General features: G+C 41.8%; 1 protein-coding gene across 1 annotated transcript in view; it reads left to right on the top strand.

Moving 5' to 3' along the window:
* CRX (cone-rod homeobox) overlaps positions 1 to 8,447 on the top strand; it is an 18,134-nt gene extending 9,687 nt beyond the window's left edge. Inside the window, exons 2-4 of the mRNA XM_070764725.1 lie at positions 191 to 409; positions 3,398 to 3,549; positions 5,019 to 8,447. Coding sequence (XP_070620826.1) covers positions 313 to 409; positions 3,398 to 3,549; positions 5,019 to 5,642 — 873 coding nt within the window. The 5' untranslated portion in view covers positions 191 to 312 and the 3' untranslated portion in view covers positions 5,643 to 8,447. The remainder of the gene's footprint in view (positions 1 to 190; positions 410 to 3,397; positions 3,550 to 5,018) is intronic.
* The last annotated feature ends 5,142 nt before the right edge of the window (positions 8,448 to 13,589 follow it).

Raw genomic sequence — 13,589 nt, forward strand, 5'->3', positions numbered from 1 at the left:
TGGCTGGGAGCAAAGCCGGAAGACCTCCTGATCTCCTCCAAGCCTTCCCACCATTTTTGGAAGACCATTGGAGAAAGGTCTCTTGGCTTCTCCATTGGCCAGGCTGTCCTCCACCTCTGCCCCCACCCTCCCTGGGGTGGAGACCACCAATTTCCTGTGGGTCTTTTTTCCCTTCCCTCCCTCCCAGCAGCTGCCCTTAGATGCTGAGTGGCCTGGATAAGCTCAAAGGTTGTCTTCACTGAAGGCCAGCAAGGAAGCACCACCTGGACTCCAAGGCCAAAGAGGAGAAGCGGAGACACCATTTCCCTGAGCATGATGTCCTACATTAAGCAACCTCATTATGCCGTCAACGGGCTAACTTTGGCTGGACCTGGAATGGATTTATTGCATTCAGCCGTGGGATACCCCAGTAAGTAAAAATTTTTCCCTCTCTTCTTATTTTGGTCTTTCAGCGTTTGCATGGATTATTGTGGTTAGTTGGGGGCAAAGATCAGAAGCAACGTAAGAAAAGATTATTTGACTGAAAGAATAGTAGATGCTTGGAACAAACTTCCAACAGACGTGGTTGGTTGAATCCACAGGAATTGAATTTAAACATGCCTGGGACAAACATATAGAAACATAGATTGACAGCAGAAAAAAGACCTCCTGGTCCATCTAGTCTGCCCTTATACTATTTCCTGTATTTTATCTTAGGGTGGATCTATGTTTATCCCAGGCATGTTTAAATTCAGTGACTGTGGATTTACCAACCACGGTTGCTGGAAGTTTGTTCCAAGCATCTATTACTCTTTCAGTAAAATAATATTTTCTCATGTTGCTTCTGATCTCCCCCCCCTCTGACCTCAGATTGGGTCCCCTTGTTCTTCGGTTCACTTTCCTATTAAAAACACTTCCCTCCTGAACCTTATATAGCCATCCTAAGATAAAATGCAGAAAATATTATAAGGGCAGACTAGATCCACTATGACGTCTTTTTTCTGCCATCAATCTTCTATGTTTCTATGTTTCAATTATCATGTTGTGGACCATGAATGCGATTAGAAAAGGAAAGAAATCCTCTAATTTTTCAAAGACAATCCCTTCCTTCAAACTTCCTGCACAGGCTTATTTCATATTAAATAAATCAAAAATATTTTGCGTGGAGAAATAATCACTTTTAAAAGGCTAAAAACCCCATTTCTCCAGTCAAAGGAAGATTAAATGATAAACTTTGCTTTCTATAAAAAAAAGCAATCAACCTCCAAATTTCTGTAATTTAGAAGATTGGGGGTGTTCTTTTGCAAATAAAAATTATGCAGAGGAGTTTTATTCCTTGTCTGGAAAATGTCTAGAATAAAAATAGCTGTTCTCAGTCTGCTATCTTTCAAAAACGTACTAGAGTTTCCAGTAATGTGTTTTATGGTAGTTTATTTCTTTTTCTGTGGATTTGGGGAGAAAAATTATAGCTCCGCTAAAACTACCCCTCCCACTTATTATAAATGGGAGGCAAGGAATGATTCTCACCTGGAAAGTCTTGTGAGGAATTAAAAGTTAGGCAAAGGGGAGAAAATTGAAAGGCAAGATTTAAAGTAATAAGCAAATAAAATCAGAGTTTTTCCCCTCCCAAGTTGGAACAACTTTAAGATGCAGACTTCAACTCCCCGAATTTCCCGGCCAAAAATAATAAATTATTTGTTCATAAAAGGTTCTCAGTTCTTTAGTCATAAAAACACCTATTTCTATCTGGAGGGTGGGAATGATAATATATGGAGCAGTTTGTAACATAGAAAACAAACATTACAGGATGCAAAGTTTGTAAACCAGAATGTAACACAATGTAGTATAGAAAAATAGGGACATAAAATGTATTTGCTGGAATAAAACAAACCTAGTTGTTTTTTCTGTCTAGGGGAAAAAAAGGAACTGGTGGGATTTTTTTTCTTGCTTTTTGCTTTTTTGTGTTTTTTGGTTTGCTTTTTACAGTTCAGGACCATGTTAAAAGTGTGATTTCCTCAAATCTGGATTTTAAAACCATTATTCAAAATTTGCCACTGCCTCCATATATATAAATGTGTACTGTATTTGGAAAGGGTGAGAGAGCTAACCTTAAATAAGCAATAATCTAATATATGTTTTTAATGTACCAATTGCAACTTAAAGGAAACATTAAAGTAAAATAATACATAATAATCAGTGAGGAAGAAGGAAACAAGATTTTGAGACTGTTTTAGCTAAATTATTTTTTAAAAAACTATTAATGCTATTTAAAATGATTTGGTCTCCACATTCTTTCTTGATTCCATTGTGCAATTCGCTTTTATTATTGCGTTTACCGTTCTGCAAATCAAATATTCATTTAATAATCTTTCCCCCACACTTCCTCTGAGGAATTCGGTACATGTACCTGGAACCTCCAATAAAATTTAGCAGTTGGAACTACAGGTTGAAGTGAAGCCATTAACTTTAGTTTTAAAATCCCTCTCTGCTTTCGTAAATCGAAGACAAACATTATACAAGCAAACATCAGCAGAAAACAAAACGCTTGATATTTTACATTCAGTGAGCAAACCCAGCCACTTTTTATTGATTATTGATAGCTCTTCTGATGTAGTCATTAATATAATGACTATAGACATAGACATTAATATTCATGGTGCATAGATCTGATATTTAGAAGGTAATGGTAAAAGTCCTACTTCAACCCTGTTGCTTTCTTAATTTTAAATTATTGTGCAGAAATTTTAGCCTATCTGCAGCCCTGGGAGTCCTTAAAAATCTTTTTTTTCTTTTGCTCTTTATTAATCATCTTTAATGATCTTCAATCATTTTTTATTCCCACCTGGCCTCTGGGGAATTGGGTGGACTTCAATCCCAGAATACTCTACTTTGGGAATTCTGGGAGTTGAAGTGTACCAAAGTGGAGAAATACAGCAGACCATTAAAAACTAAAAAATGGCAGCTACTTTTGACCTCCTTGGGGCCTCCCTAGGAATCTCCTGGGAGGAAACAGGGCCGGAAAAGGCAGGGAGAAGCCTCTTTGGGGCCTCTCTAGAAATCTCCTGGGAGGAAACGGCCGGAAAAGGTGGGGAGAAGCCTCCGTGGGGCCTCTCTAGGAATCTCCTGGGAGGAAACAGGGCCTCCACCCTCCCTGTGGTTTCCCCAATCGCACACATTATTTGCTTTTGCGTTGATTCCTATGGGAAAAATTGCTTCTTCTTACAAACGTTTCTACTTAAGAACCATGTCACGGAACAAATGAAGTCCGTAAGTGGAGGTACCACTGTACTTAATTTCAACAATAGCCACCTTATATTTTTATAGTTATTTAACATAATACCCCTATACTTTATATAGTTTTTATGGTAGAATGTGCATTTGTTTGGCCTTCTCCAACTTGGCCCCATTTTCCCTGCAGCAACTCCACGGAAGCAGAGGCGCGAGCGCACCACCTTCACCCGGGCCCAGCTCGATATCCTGGAGGCCCTGTTTGCCAAGACTCGCTATCCGGACATCTTCATGCGTGAAGAGGTGGCCCTGAAGATCAACCTGCCTGAATCCAGAGTCCAGGTGAGCCCTCTGCAAAGCCTCGGCTTGTGTTTTGTTAGCGTTGTGCTTTAATCGGTAAGAAAAATGCTGTATCGCCAAGGGCACGGATGGCACCGCTCAAGAATTGTCCACCGTAGACGAGATGGGGGAAAAGATCCATAGGAAATTAAAACTAACACCATCCTTTAGTGTAGCATTAAACTGAGGCCGTGTAGAAACATAAATGGTTCATTTACGGAACAGGGATGGATGGATGGATGGATGGATGGATGGATGGATGGATGGATGGATGGATGGATGGATGGATAGATGTTGTTGTTGTTGTTGTTGTTGTTATTATTATTATTATTATTATTATTATTATTATTATTATTTATTAGATTTGTATGCCACCCCTCTCCGAGGACTCGGAGCAGCTCACAACAAGAAACAGTACAAATCCAATACTTGAAACAAATTAAGAAAACATAATAGATAAATGATTGATAGATGATTGATTGATTGATAGATAGATAATAGATACATAATAGATAGTAGGTAGGTAGGTAGGTAGGTAGGTAGATAGATAGATAGATAGATAGATAGATAGATAACAGATAGATAATAGATAGTAAATGGATAGATAGATGATACATAGATAGATGATAGATATATAAATAATAGATAATAGATGATAGATAGATATAGATATTAGAGAGAGAGATAGAGAGATAGAGAGAGCTAGATAGATAGACAGACAGACAGACAGACAGAAAGACAGACAGACAGACAGATACATAGATAGATGATTGATTGATGGTTGATAGATAGAGAGAGAGAGATGACAGTTAGATAATAGATAGTAGATAAATAGAAATGTGAGTTCTAGTCCTGCCTTAGGCATGAAAGATGACTGGATGACTTTGGGCCAATCACTGGGCAACTGTGAGTTCTAGTCCTGCCTTAAGGCATAAAATCAGGCTGTGTGACTTTGAGGTGACTGTGAGTTCTAGTTTCGCCTTAGGTACAAACCTTTCGGCCAGTTGCTAGGAGATGGTGAGTTCTAGTCCCGCCTTAGCCATAAAAGATGACTGGGTGACTTTGGGCCAATCACCAGGTGACTGTGAGATGTAGCCCCTGTCTCTCAGCCTAACCTTTCCCACAGGATTTTTATTCTGGGGACAATAGGTGGAGGAAGACATGTTGATTACATTCACTGCTTTGAATTAAAATAAGAAGGGACAAACAAATTTATTATTATTATTATTATTATTATTATTACTAGTACTACTGTACTACTACTGCTACTATTATTTTTATTATTTATTTATTTATTTATATCCCGCCCCTCTCCAAAGACTCCGAATGACAAGTGACACTTCCAGCCTTCAGTCTCCCTGTGTGTTGCCTTTAAATGCCTCCTCCGCCCAGAGGGAAACGTGACCCTCATTTCTTTCAGTTCCACCGGAGTCCTCTTCTGCCCTGCACACTTTTGCTCTCTTTTCTTCCAGGTATGGTTCAAAAACCGCCGGGCCAAATGTCGCCAGCAGCAACAACAGAGCAGCGGACAGGCCAAAGCCCGGCCGGCTAAGAAAAAAAGCTCTCCGGCCCCCGAGACCAGTTCCGAAACCAGCGCCAATGGGCAGTACAGCCCTCTGCCCGCCGGCACTTCGGTGGCGCCCAGCTCGAGCGCCAGTGCCACCGTCTCCATCTGGAGCCCAGCGTCCATCTCACCGCTCCCAGACCCGCTGGCCTCTTCCACCACACCCTGCATGCAGAGGTCGGCGGCCTTCCCAATGACCTACACCCAGGCGCCAGGCTACAGCCAGACCTACGCTGGCTCCACTTCCTACTTCAGTAGCCTTGACTGCAGCTCCTACCTGTCTCCCATGCACCCTCAACTCTCCGCGTCTGGCGCGGCCCTGAGCCCCTTGGCCACCCCAACCATGGGCAGCCACCTGAGCCAGTCCCCAGCCACCCTCTCCGGCCAGGGCTACAGCGGCGCCGGCATGGGCTTCAGCTCGGTGGATTGCCTGGACTACAAAGACCCCACCGCCTCCTGGAAGCTCAACTTCAATGCCGCCGATTGCTTGGATTACAAAGATCAAAGTTCTTGGAAGTTCCAGGTCTTGTAGAGAAGGGCGGGCCCAGGAGACCCACCGAGAAGGGAGCGTGTCTCGGAGGGTCAGCCGTTCTTCTCTCCCGCTCTCGAACTGGAATCTTCTGTGTCTGTATCGAGCGGTCTTCTCGTCCTTCACATTTCCCCCCTGCCCTGTCTTTTTCGATGGCCAACCTCTTGACACAGGTCAAGTCGGAGGCGTGGGGACATAACCTTTCCATCAAGACCTGGGGCTCTTCTTCACCCTTCAGCATCCCAGCGCAGTTCAACCAATGTTTGGACTTCTGGAATAAGCGAAGACCAGGCTGGGCAGGGTCCAACAGGACTGAATTTCCAACAGGACCGAACACCACTCGTTGGAAAGTCAACCACCACTGCGAAGACCAGCCAGGAACTTCCATAATTTAGTCTCCAGAAGATTCTGATGCATCTGAGCATGGTCTTTCCCCACTGCTAAGGGGGCAGGTGTCCAACACACCCATCATGGCAGCCAACACCCAACAAGAAGAAATCCATTTTGTGGGAGTCAACGGCTCATAGATGTTGTTTGGACCGGAGGCAGAACCTCCTATCTTTTCATCCTCGTCTGAGTTGACCAACCTTTTGAGTTGACCAACCTTTTGGCATTTTCTTCCATTCTTTGGAGGGGTAGGATTTTGTTTTTCCCAGGTTTTATTAGCACATCGTAGAACCTTACACGGGAGCCCGTTGGGAAACCCTGCTTAGTTGTCCTCCAGGAATCCTTGTCCAAATGTCTCTCCAACCCACAAAGTTCTTTCCGACAGCCCATCTAGGTCAATCTATGGAGAAGTCTCTAAAGGCCTGCTACAGGATCCCTCCAGCTTGGCCCGAAAGCCATGGCTACGTCCCGTCGTAGCCAACATAGTCTCCTTCCCCAAGTCTTATCTGCAAGTGCTTTGCTCCACAATGAGGTGGTCCTCCTAGCCTCCTTCTCTTAACCAGAGGTCTTCAAACATGGCCACTTCAAGACACGTGGACCTCAACTCCCAGAATTCTCCAGCTGGAGAATTCTGGGAGTTGAAGTCCACCAGTCTTAAAGTGGCCAAGTTTGGGGATCCCTGCCTTGGCTTTTGTTTCTTCTTTTGTGCAAACAACTACACCGAGAAACTAAGAAGCTTACCTTGAGCCAGGGGAATTAAAATTACCTTTTAATCAAGCGTCTCCATTTACAGAGGAGCGAAATCCACCCTCCAGGATCAAATCCACCTAATTCGTTCTCGGAAACCTGTTACGAATATTCCAGCAATCCCTTTGTGGCTTTCCTATCTTCCCAACTACTTCCTTTCCCCCACAAACACATTTTTAAAAAAGCAATAGGTTTAGTTGGAGAGGCTAAAACCAGGAGGAGATGACCAAGATATTATCCGTCGGTCTGGATAAGATATCAGCTAGTGCACAAAGATTGAATTCACCTCCATTTTTCGCCCTACCCGGTGCAAAATATGACCCTGTGAAATATCAAAGGCCAACTTTTAAAAGTGTTTTGTCCGTGTATTTGCAGGGAATTTTTAACGTTTTTGGCAGGGTTGCCGGGGCGGGGGGATTAAAATGATGTGGTTTGATTTGCAGCGTGAAGTTTTTTGAATCAATGCAGAACCTCTCCGCTTTTTACGAACCCAGCAACATTGGCTGTTCCTTCAGAAAACCCACTGATTTTCCCCCCACCCCTCTTTTTGTAAAAAAAAAAAAATGTTTTATCTATTTAAGAGATATATATATATAATATAAAAATAAGACCGCAAGGCTGCCCTGGAAAAAAAGGAGAGAACTTGTCCATTTCTCAAAATGTCTTTTTTAAGTAGGACAACACTTCGATAACTTTTTTCCTCTCTTTCCAATTTTTGATTTAAAAAAAAAAAACACAACATAAAAAAAGTTCTAACGGAATTTTGAAAAATAATAAGACTTCACGGGCACCCTTTAAAAAAAAGTTGGTGGAAGGAGATATAATTATAAGCATCAACGGTCTTTTTAAGTAGCAATGATGGCTTTTTCCCCCTGTCCAGATTTTGTAGAAAGAAAAAAAAAACCAAATACCACCTGATCCAGAATTCCAAAAACGTAAAATAAACAACACATCCCCTTTTTAAAAAAATAAATTGGGTGGAAGAGATAGCCAATTGTCAACTTGTCAAACCATCTTTTAAAACTGTTGCTTTCATCTGCAGGCAAAATGTTTTTTGCTAACCATTCTGAATCCAGTGCTGATTAAAATAGGAATCCACACTTTATACAATAGTTCCCCGCAATCATTTTCCTTTCATGCTTAAACTGGAGGGAAGGTTCTTGTATTTTAGGGTCACTATGTTAATCCTTTAGAATTTTAAATGGCAATGAAACCTCTTTTGCTAGTCAATTTTTTAACATTGGGTTAAAAAGAGGTGACAGTAGGCTGGAAATAAAAACAAATGCAGAAATCTAACATTTTCTATGGCTTCATTTATCAAAGCTGTATTTTATTAAACTGTACAGGTAAAAACAGTAATAAGTGTTTAATATATATATATAATAATTATTATTTTTACTTCTCTCCAATGCATTTAAGGACTGGACTTTTCAAATTTAAAATAAATGCTTGGTATTAGATATTTTTTTTTTAGCCTAGTTATATTAGTCATTTTTTTAAACAAAAGAAACAACTGTTCTTTTGCTGTAGACGAGAAACATTTAATGCAAATTACTTTTGTGGATGGATTTCTATTTATTATTGTCTTAGTCTGTGGCAAGCTGTTCCCTGTGCAGTTACATCAAATTGTTGGTGGATTTAAAAAAAAATATATTAAAAAGTTTTTAAAAACCACACATTGAAATTTATTAAAAGCAAGGGTGGCTTTTGTGTCTGGGTGGTGTGTTGTGGTCAAAATAATTGCTTCCGCAGTGGCCAGATAACTCGACAGGTGTTTCCGACTTACGGCTATTCGTTTAGTGACTGTTCAAATTCACAACGATGCTGGGGTAAAAAAGCGACTTACAACCAAACCTTGTAACTTAACAACCTTTGCAACAGCGGGGTGAAAGCGCATGGGTCCACATAACATGCGCCCACGCCTTGCAGTTTGGGTGTGCGCACACTTTGACCACTCGGTGCCTAAAAGGTTCGGCCTAGAGATTCTGGTACCCGATAGCGGTTGTCCATCTACGACCGCCTGGACTTCGCATCGCTCTCGTCTGCAAAGAGGTTTTGCAAGCGAGTTTAAATCTTAATAAACTGCAGGACTAGGACAGGAAATTGCAATAAATTCAGGTATGGGCAGGTTGTCAATTTCTCAGCCAGCCCTACATTGGCCACAAGTCTTAAATGGGGCGAAGTTTGAACCCCATGACTTTGGAAATGATGGAGAAGGAAGTTGACCTTGAACATTTCTTTCAAGAGCACAGAGAAAGAGGTCTTAATTCCTTCTGCAGTCTTCTTTCAAAATCAGGAGCTTCCCTCTGTCCCTCCCTCCCTTCCTCTTTCTTTCTTTCTTTCTTTCTTTCTCTTTTTCTTTTCTTCCTTCCGTCTTTCCTTCCTTCCTTTTTCTTTCTTTCTCTTTCTTTTCTTCCTTCTGTCTTTCCTTCCTTCCTTTTTCTTTCTTCCTTCCTTCCTTTCTTTCATCTGTCTTAATTTCCTTTCTTTCCTTCTTTCTTTTTCTTTCTTTTCTTCCTTCCTTCCTCTTTCTTTCCTTCCTTCTTTCTTTCTTTTTCTTTCTTCCTTTCTTCCTTTCTTCCCTCCTTTTTTTCTCTTCCTTCCTTCCTTCCTTCCTTTCGCTTTCTTTCTCTCTCTCTTTCTTTCTTCCTTTCTTCCTTCTGTCCTTCCTTCCTTCCTTCCTTCCTTGCCTGCCTACTTGCCTTAGTTGTTTGGTTGGTTAGTTAGTTGATATGCCACCCATCTCCCAAGCTGTTCAGGGCAGCCCACAACAACAATTAAAACATATGAAACATTATACAAAACATTAAAACTCTTGGAAAGCCAAGCCACCCCAAAAGGAAGAAGAATAGAACCTGCACAAATGATGACTTTTGTCATTTTCGCACCCACCCCTGCCCCTTTTGGCTGCCCCTCTTGCAGACCCACCTCTCAATTCCAGAGGAGTTGACCCTTAACTGAAAGCAACAGGGAATTCTGCTAAAAACAAGGACGAAGAAGCAACGGACTCAATTTCTCCCAAGAGGGACGGAAACTGGTAACCTGTTTTCCTGAACTTTCCTGCACCGAGGCCCTCCCCTCCAAGAAGCAGCGCCTGCCCTCCCCATCCCGAGCCTTCGGGACCGAGTGACATTTGTTATTTTTATTTATCTAATTTAACAAATGCCCCCAATCCTCTTAACCGACCTCCAGATTGGTAACTGAATTAGTGGGGATTAGAGGAGCTGCTAAGGATGGCAAATTGGTTCTCCTTTTTTGGGGTGGGGGTAGAGGGCAGTGACATCTGCTGACCAGCACACCGTCCCCTGGGGTAACCTTTTTTTAATTAAAGAGAACAGGGTTTAGCATTAAAAGGATCAGCCGGGGTTAGGAGAACACGGACCGATGGTCCCTGGACCTGGATGATGGTTTTGCGTTAATAAATCCATGGTGATGGCTTTGATGGAGCTCCGGTCCAGTTGCCGTTGGGTGGGTAGCCCTTTGCCAACTCTGTCCGGCCTTAAAAAGTCAGCAAGGGAAAAATATACTGCTCAGAAAAAAATAAAGGGAACACTTAAACAACACAATATAACTCCAAGCAAATCCAATAAATAATCTAATAAATAATAATAATATAACTCCAAGTGAATCAAACTTCTATGAAATCGAACTGTCACTTAGGAGGCAACACTGATTGACAATCAATTCACATGCTGTTGTGCACATTCAACTTTGTACACAACAAAGTATTTTTTAATATATATATACACAAAATCCTAACCTAACATACAAACACAATCTTAGGAATCCTTGCTCCCATCTTCCTTACAACTGAAGATCAGGCCACCAAATTTCATAGACGTATAGTGTAAATGTTGATATTTCTAATTCATTGCAGTATCCATTTCTTCCATATGGACAACACTGCATATCATACCCTGAAGTTTTCTTTTTAAACATCCAGCCAAGGCCATGCTTCACAATAGCCTGCCTTTAGGGCATTTAAAGTAATTTGAGGGCAATCTATGTATGCTCAGAGGCATCTTGCCCTCCAAGGATGCAGAGGGGAGGGGGGGAGGAAGAAAGTGGGGAGGAGGGGGAGGTGGTGGAGGAGGAAAGGGGGAACTGACATCTTCAACCTCTGGCTTAAGTAAGATTTGATTAGGACTTTCTTTCTTTCTCTCTCTCTCTCTCTTTCTTTCTCTTTCTCTCTTTCCTTCCTTCCTTTCTTTCTCTCTCTCTTTCTTTCCTTCCCTCCCCCTGTCTTTCTTTCTCTTTCTCTCTCTCTTTCCTTTCTTTCTTTCTTCCTCTCTCTTTCCTTCCTTCCTTCCTTCCTTTCTTTCTTTCTTCCTCTCTCTCTCTTTCCTTCCTTCCCTCCCGGTCTTTCTTTCTTTCTTTCTTTCTTTCTTTCTCTCTCTCTCTCTCTCTTTCCTTCCTTCCTTCCTTTCTTCCTCTCTCTCTCTCTTTTCATCCTTCCCTCCCCCTGTCTTTCTTTCTTTCTTTCTTTCGACTCTCAGAAGACTCGGGGCGGCTTACAACATACATGTAATGTAAGACTTACAACATATGGTATGGTCTGATTGAATTGATAAGAGCTAAGGTGTTTTTATATTATTACCAACACTGTAACCTGGTTTTATATTGTTTTATCATTTATTCTTGTAGGAGGCGGGAGGGGAAAAGCGGAGGAGAAGGGAGGGGGGAAGGGGAGGGGGAGAAGGAGGAAGGGGAAAAAGGAGGAGGAGGAAGGGAGGGGGGAAGGGGAGGGGGAGAAGGAGGAAGGGGAAAAAGGAGGAGGAGGAAGGGAGGGAAAGGAGGAAGGTGGGAAGGAGGAGGAAGAGGAGGAGGAGAACTAAGTCTGGCTTGTTGCTGGCTGACCTGCCCTATTGGAAGAAAAAGGGGGGAGGGAGGGAGGAAGATGGACGTGGGGGGGGGCAGGGGGGGTTGTTTCCAGAAAAAAAAATTAATCTGCCAACCTGTCAGCAGGTTTTAAAGCAGGGAAGCAGAGAGGCAGATTGGATGATAATCTCCCTTGATCCTGCAGAGACAGATGGGCCGACGAGACCTTGCGAAGGTGAAGCCAGGAGCAAAGGAGGAGGAAGAGAAATAATTGAGGGGGGGGGCAGTGGGGGCAGGCAGGCAGGCTGGAGCAGTGGTGCTGGGGGGGGGGCGGTGGCCAGGAAGGTTAAGCCCACTTACAAGGTTTCCAAGATGCAGAGGTGGCCTTCATTCTGGCCCTGGGCTCGTAAATTTGGGGAGCCCCCTCCCCAAATTGCAAGCTGGGACTGACCCATGCTGTCTGTTTATCACCCCCCTTCCTACAATTCCCAGCCTGCCTTGCGATTTGGGGGTGTCCAGCATTGGGGGGGGGGGAAATAAGTAAAATATAATAACTAACTATTTATTTATTTATTTTATTTTATTTATTTATTTTGTCCAATACACAATGAGGGTTTTAGTGGGTATATATCAATATACACATAGTAAAATACAGGATGAAGGTTATAGAGGAGATACTCATAGTAAAATATATCTAAGAAAGAAGAGAAGATATAGGAATAGAACATATCAATGAAAGAATAGAAGAAGAGATATAGGAATAGAAGAAAGGTATAGGAGATATAGGAGAGCAATAGGACAGGGGACGGAAGGCCCTCTAGTGCACTTGTACTCGCCCCTTACTGACCTCTGAGGAATCTGGAGAGGTCAACCGTGGATAATCTAAGGGTAAAGTGTTGGGGGTTTGGGGATGACACTATGGAGTCCGGTAATGAGTTCCACGCTTCGACAACTCGGTTACTGAAGTCATATTTTTTACAGTCAAGTTTGGAGCGGTTCATATTAAGTTTAAATCTGTTGTGTGCTCTTGTGTTGTTGTGGTTGAAGTAAGTAAGCAAGTAAGTTACATTTTAAAAACTCAGACCAGGATGGACAAACCCAGATTTGGGGTTTAAGAATCTGACTCTGAGCCAACCGAGGCAGAGGTCTCTGTTTCCACTGGGGGGGGGAATATAAAGACGGGGGGGGAGCAGGTTGTGAAATGCCTTCCCCAACCTGTTTCCCCCCCCCAAGATGTGCGGCCGGAGGGAGGGGGCCCCTCCCTTTGGATTGCCAACTGCCTGCTCATCTCCGGACATACAAGCCTAATAGATAATAATAATGTATTATTTTATTTTATCTTATTTTATTTATTTCATAAAATAATCTTTAATGAATACATAAATTAAAAAAAACAACATAAAATACACAATATAACAAGGGCATGCATTAAAGAGAAAATAAAATAAAGATAAGTTCAAGAATAGAGAAAACAAAGGGAGAAATTAAAAGGAGAGAAGATTAGAAGGGAAGGGGGAGAAGTGTTATATCGACTATCTAGGTGACCTTTCGATCACATATCATATAATATAATATAATATAATATAATATAATATAATATAATATAATATAATATAATATAATATAATATAATAAACATAATTTCAATTTGTATGGTGGGTGTAAATAGCCCCTCGGTTTTAGTTATTTATAATAGTATTGTTGTTCAGGTTGAGTGTATACATATAGCCTTTAGATATTGATTGTGATTTCTCTAAATAAACAGTATTTTGGGGGTTGGTTTATAGTTTGTTTTATTTATTTATTTTTATTCCTTCCTTCCTTCCTTCTCCTTCCTTCCTTCTCCTTCCTTCCTTCCTTCCTTCCTTCCTTTTCCTTCCTTCCTTCCTTCCTTCATCCCACCCTTCCATCCATCCATCCATCTAGTATGTATGTATGTATGCATGTATGTATGCATGCATCCACACATACATACGAACATACATACATACATACATA

The sequence above is a fragment of the Erythrolamprus reginae genome, chromosome 11, assembly GCF_031021105.1.
Source record: "Erythrolamprus reginae isolate rEryReg1 chromosome 11, rEryReg1.hap1, whole genome shotgun sequence".
Taxonomy (NCBI): domain Eukaryota; kingdom Metazoa; phylum Chordata; class Lepidosauria; order Squamata; family Dipsadidae; genus Erythrolamprus; species Erythrolamprus reginae.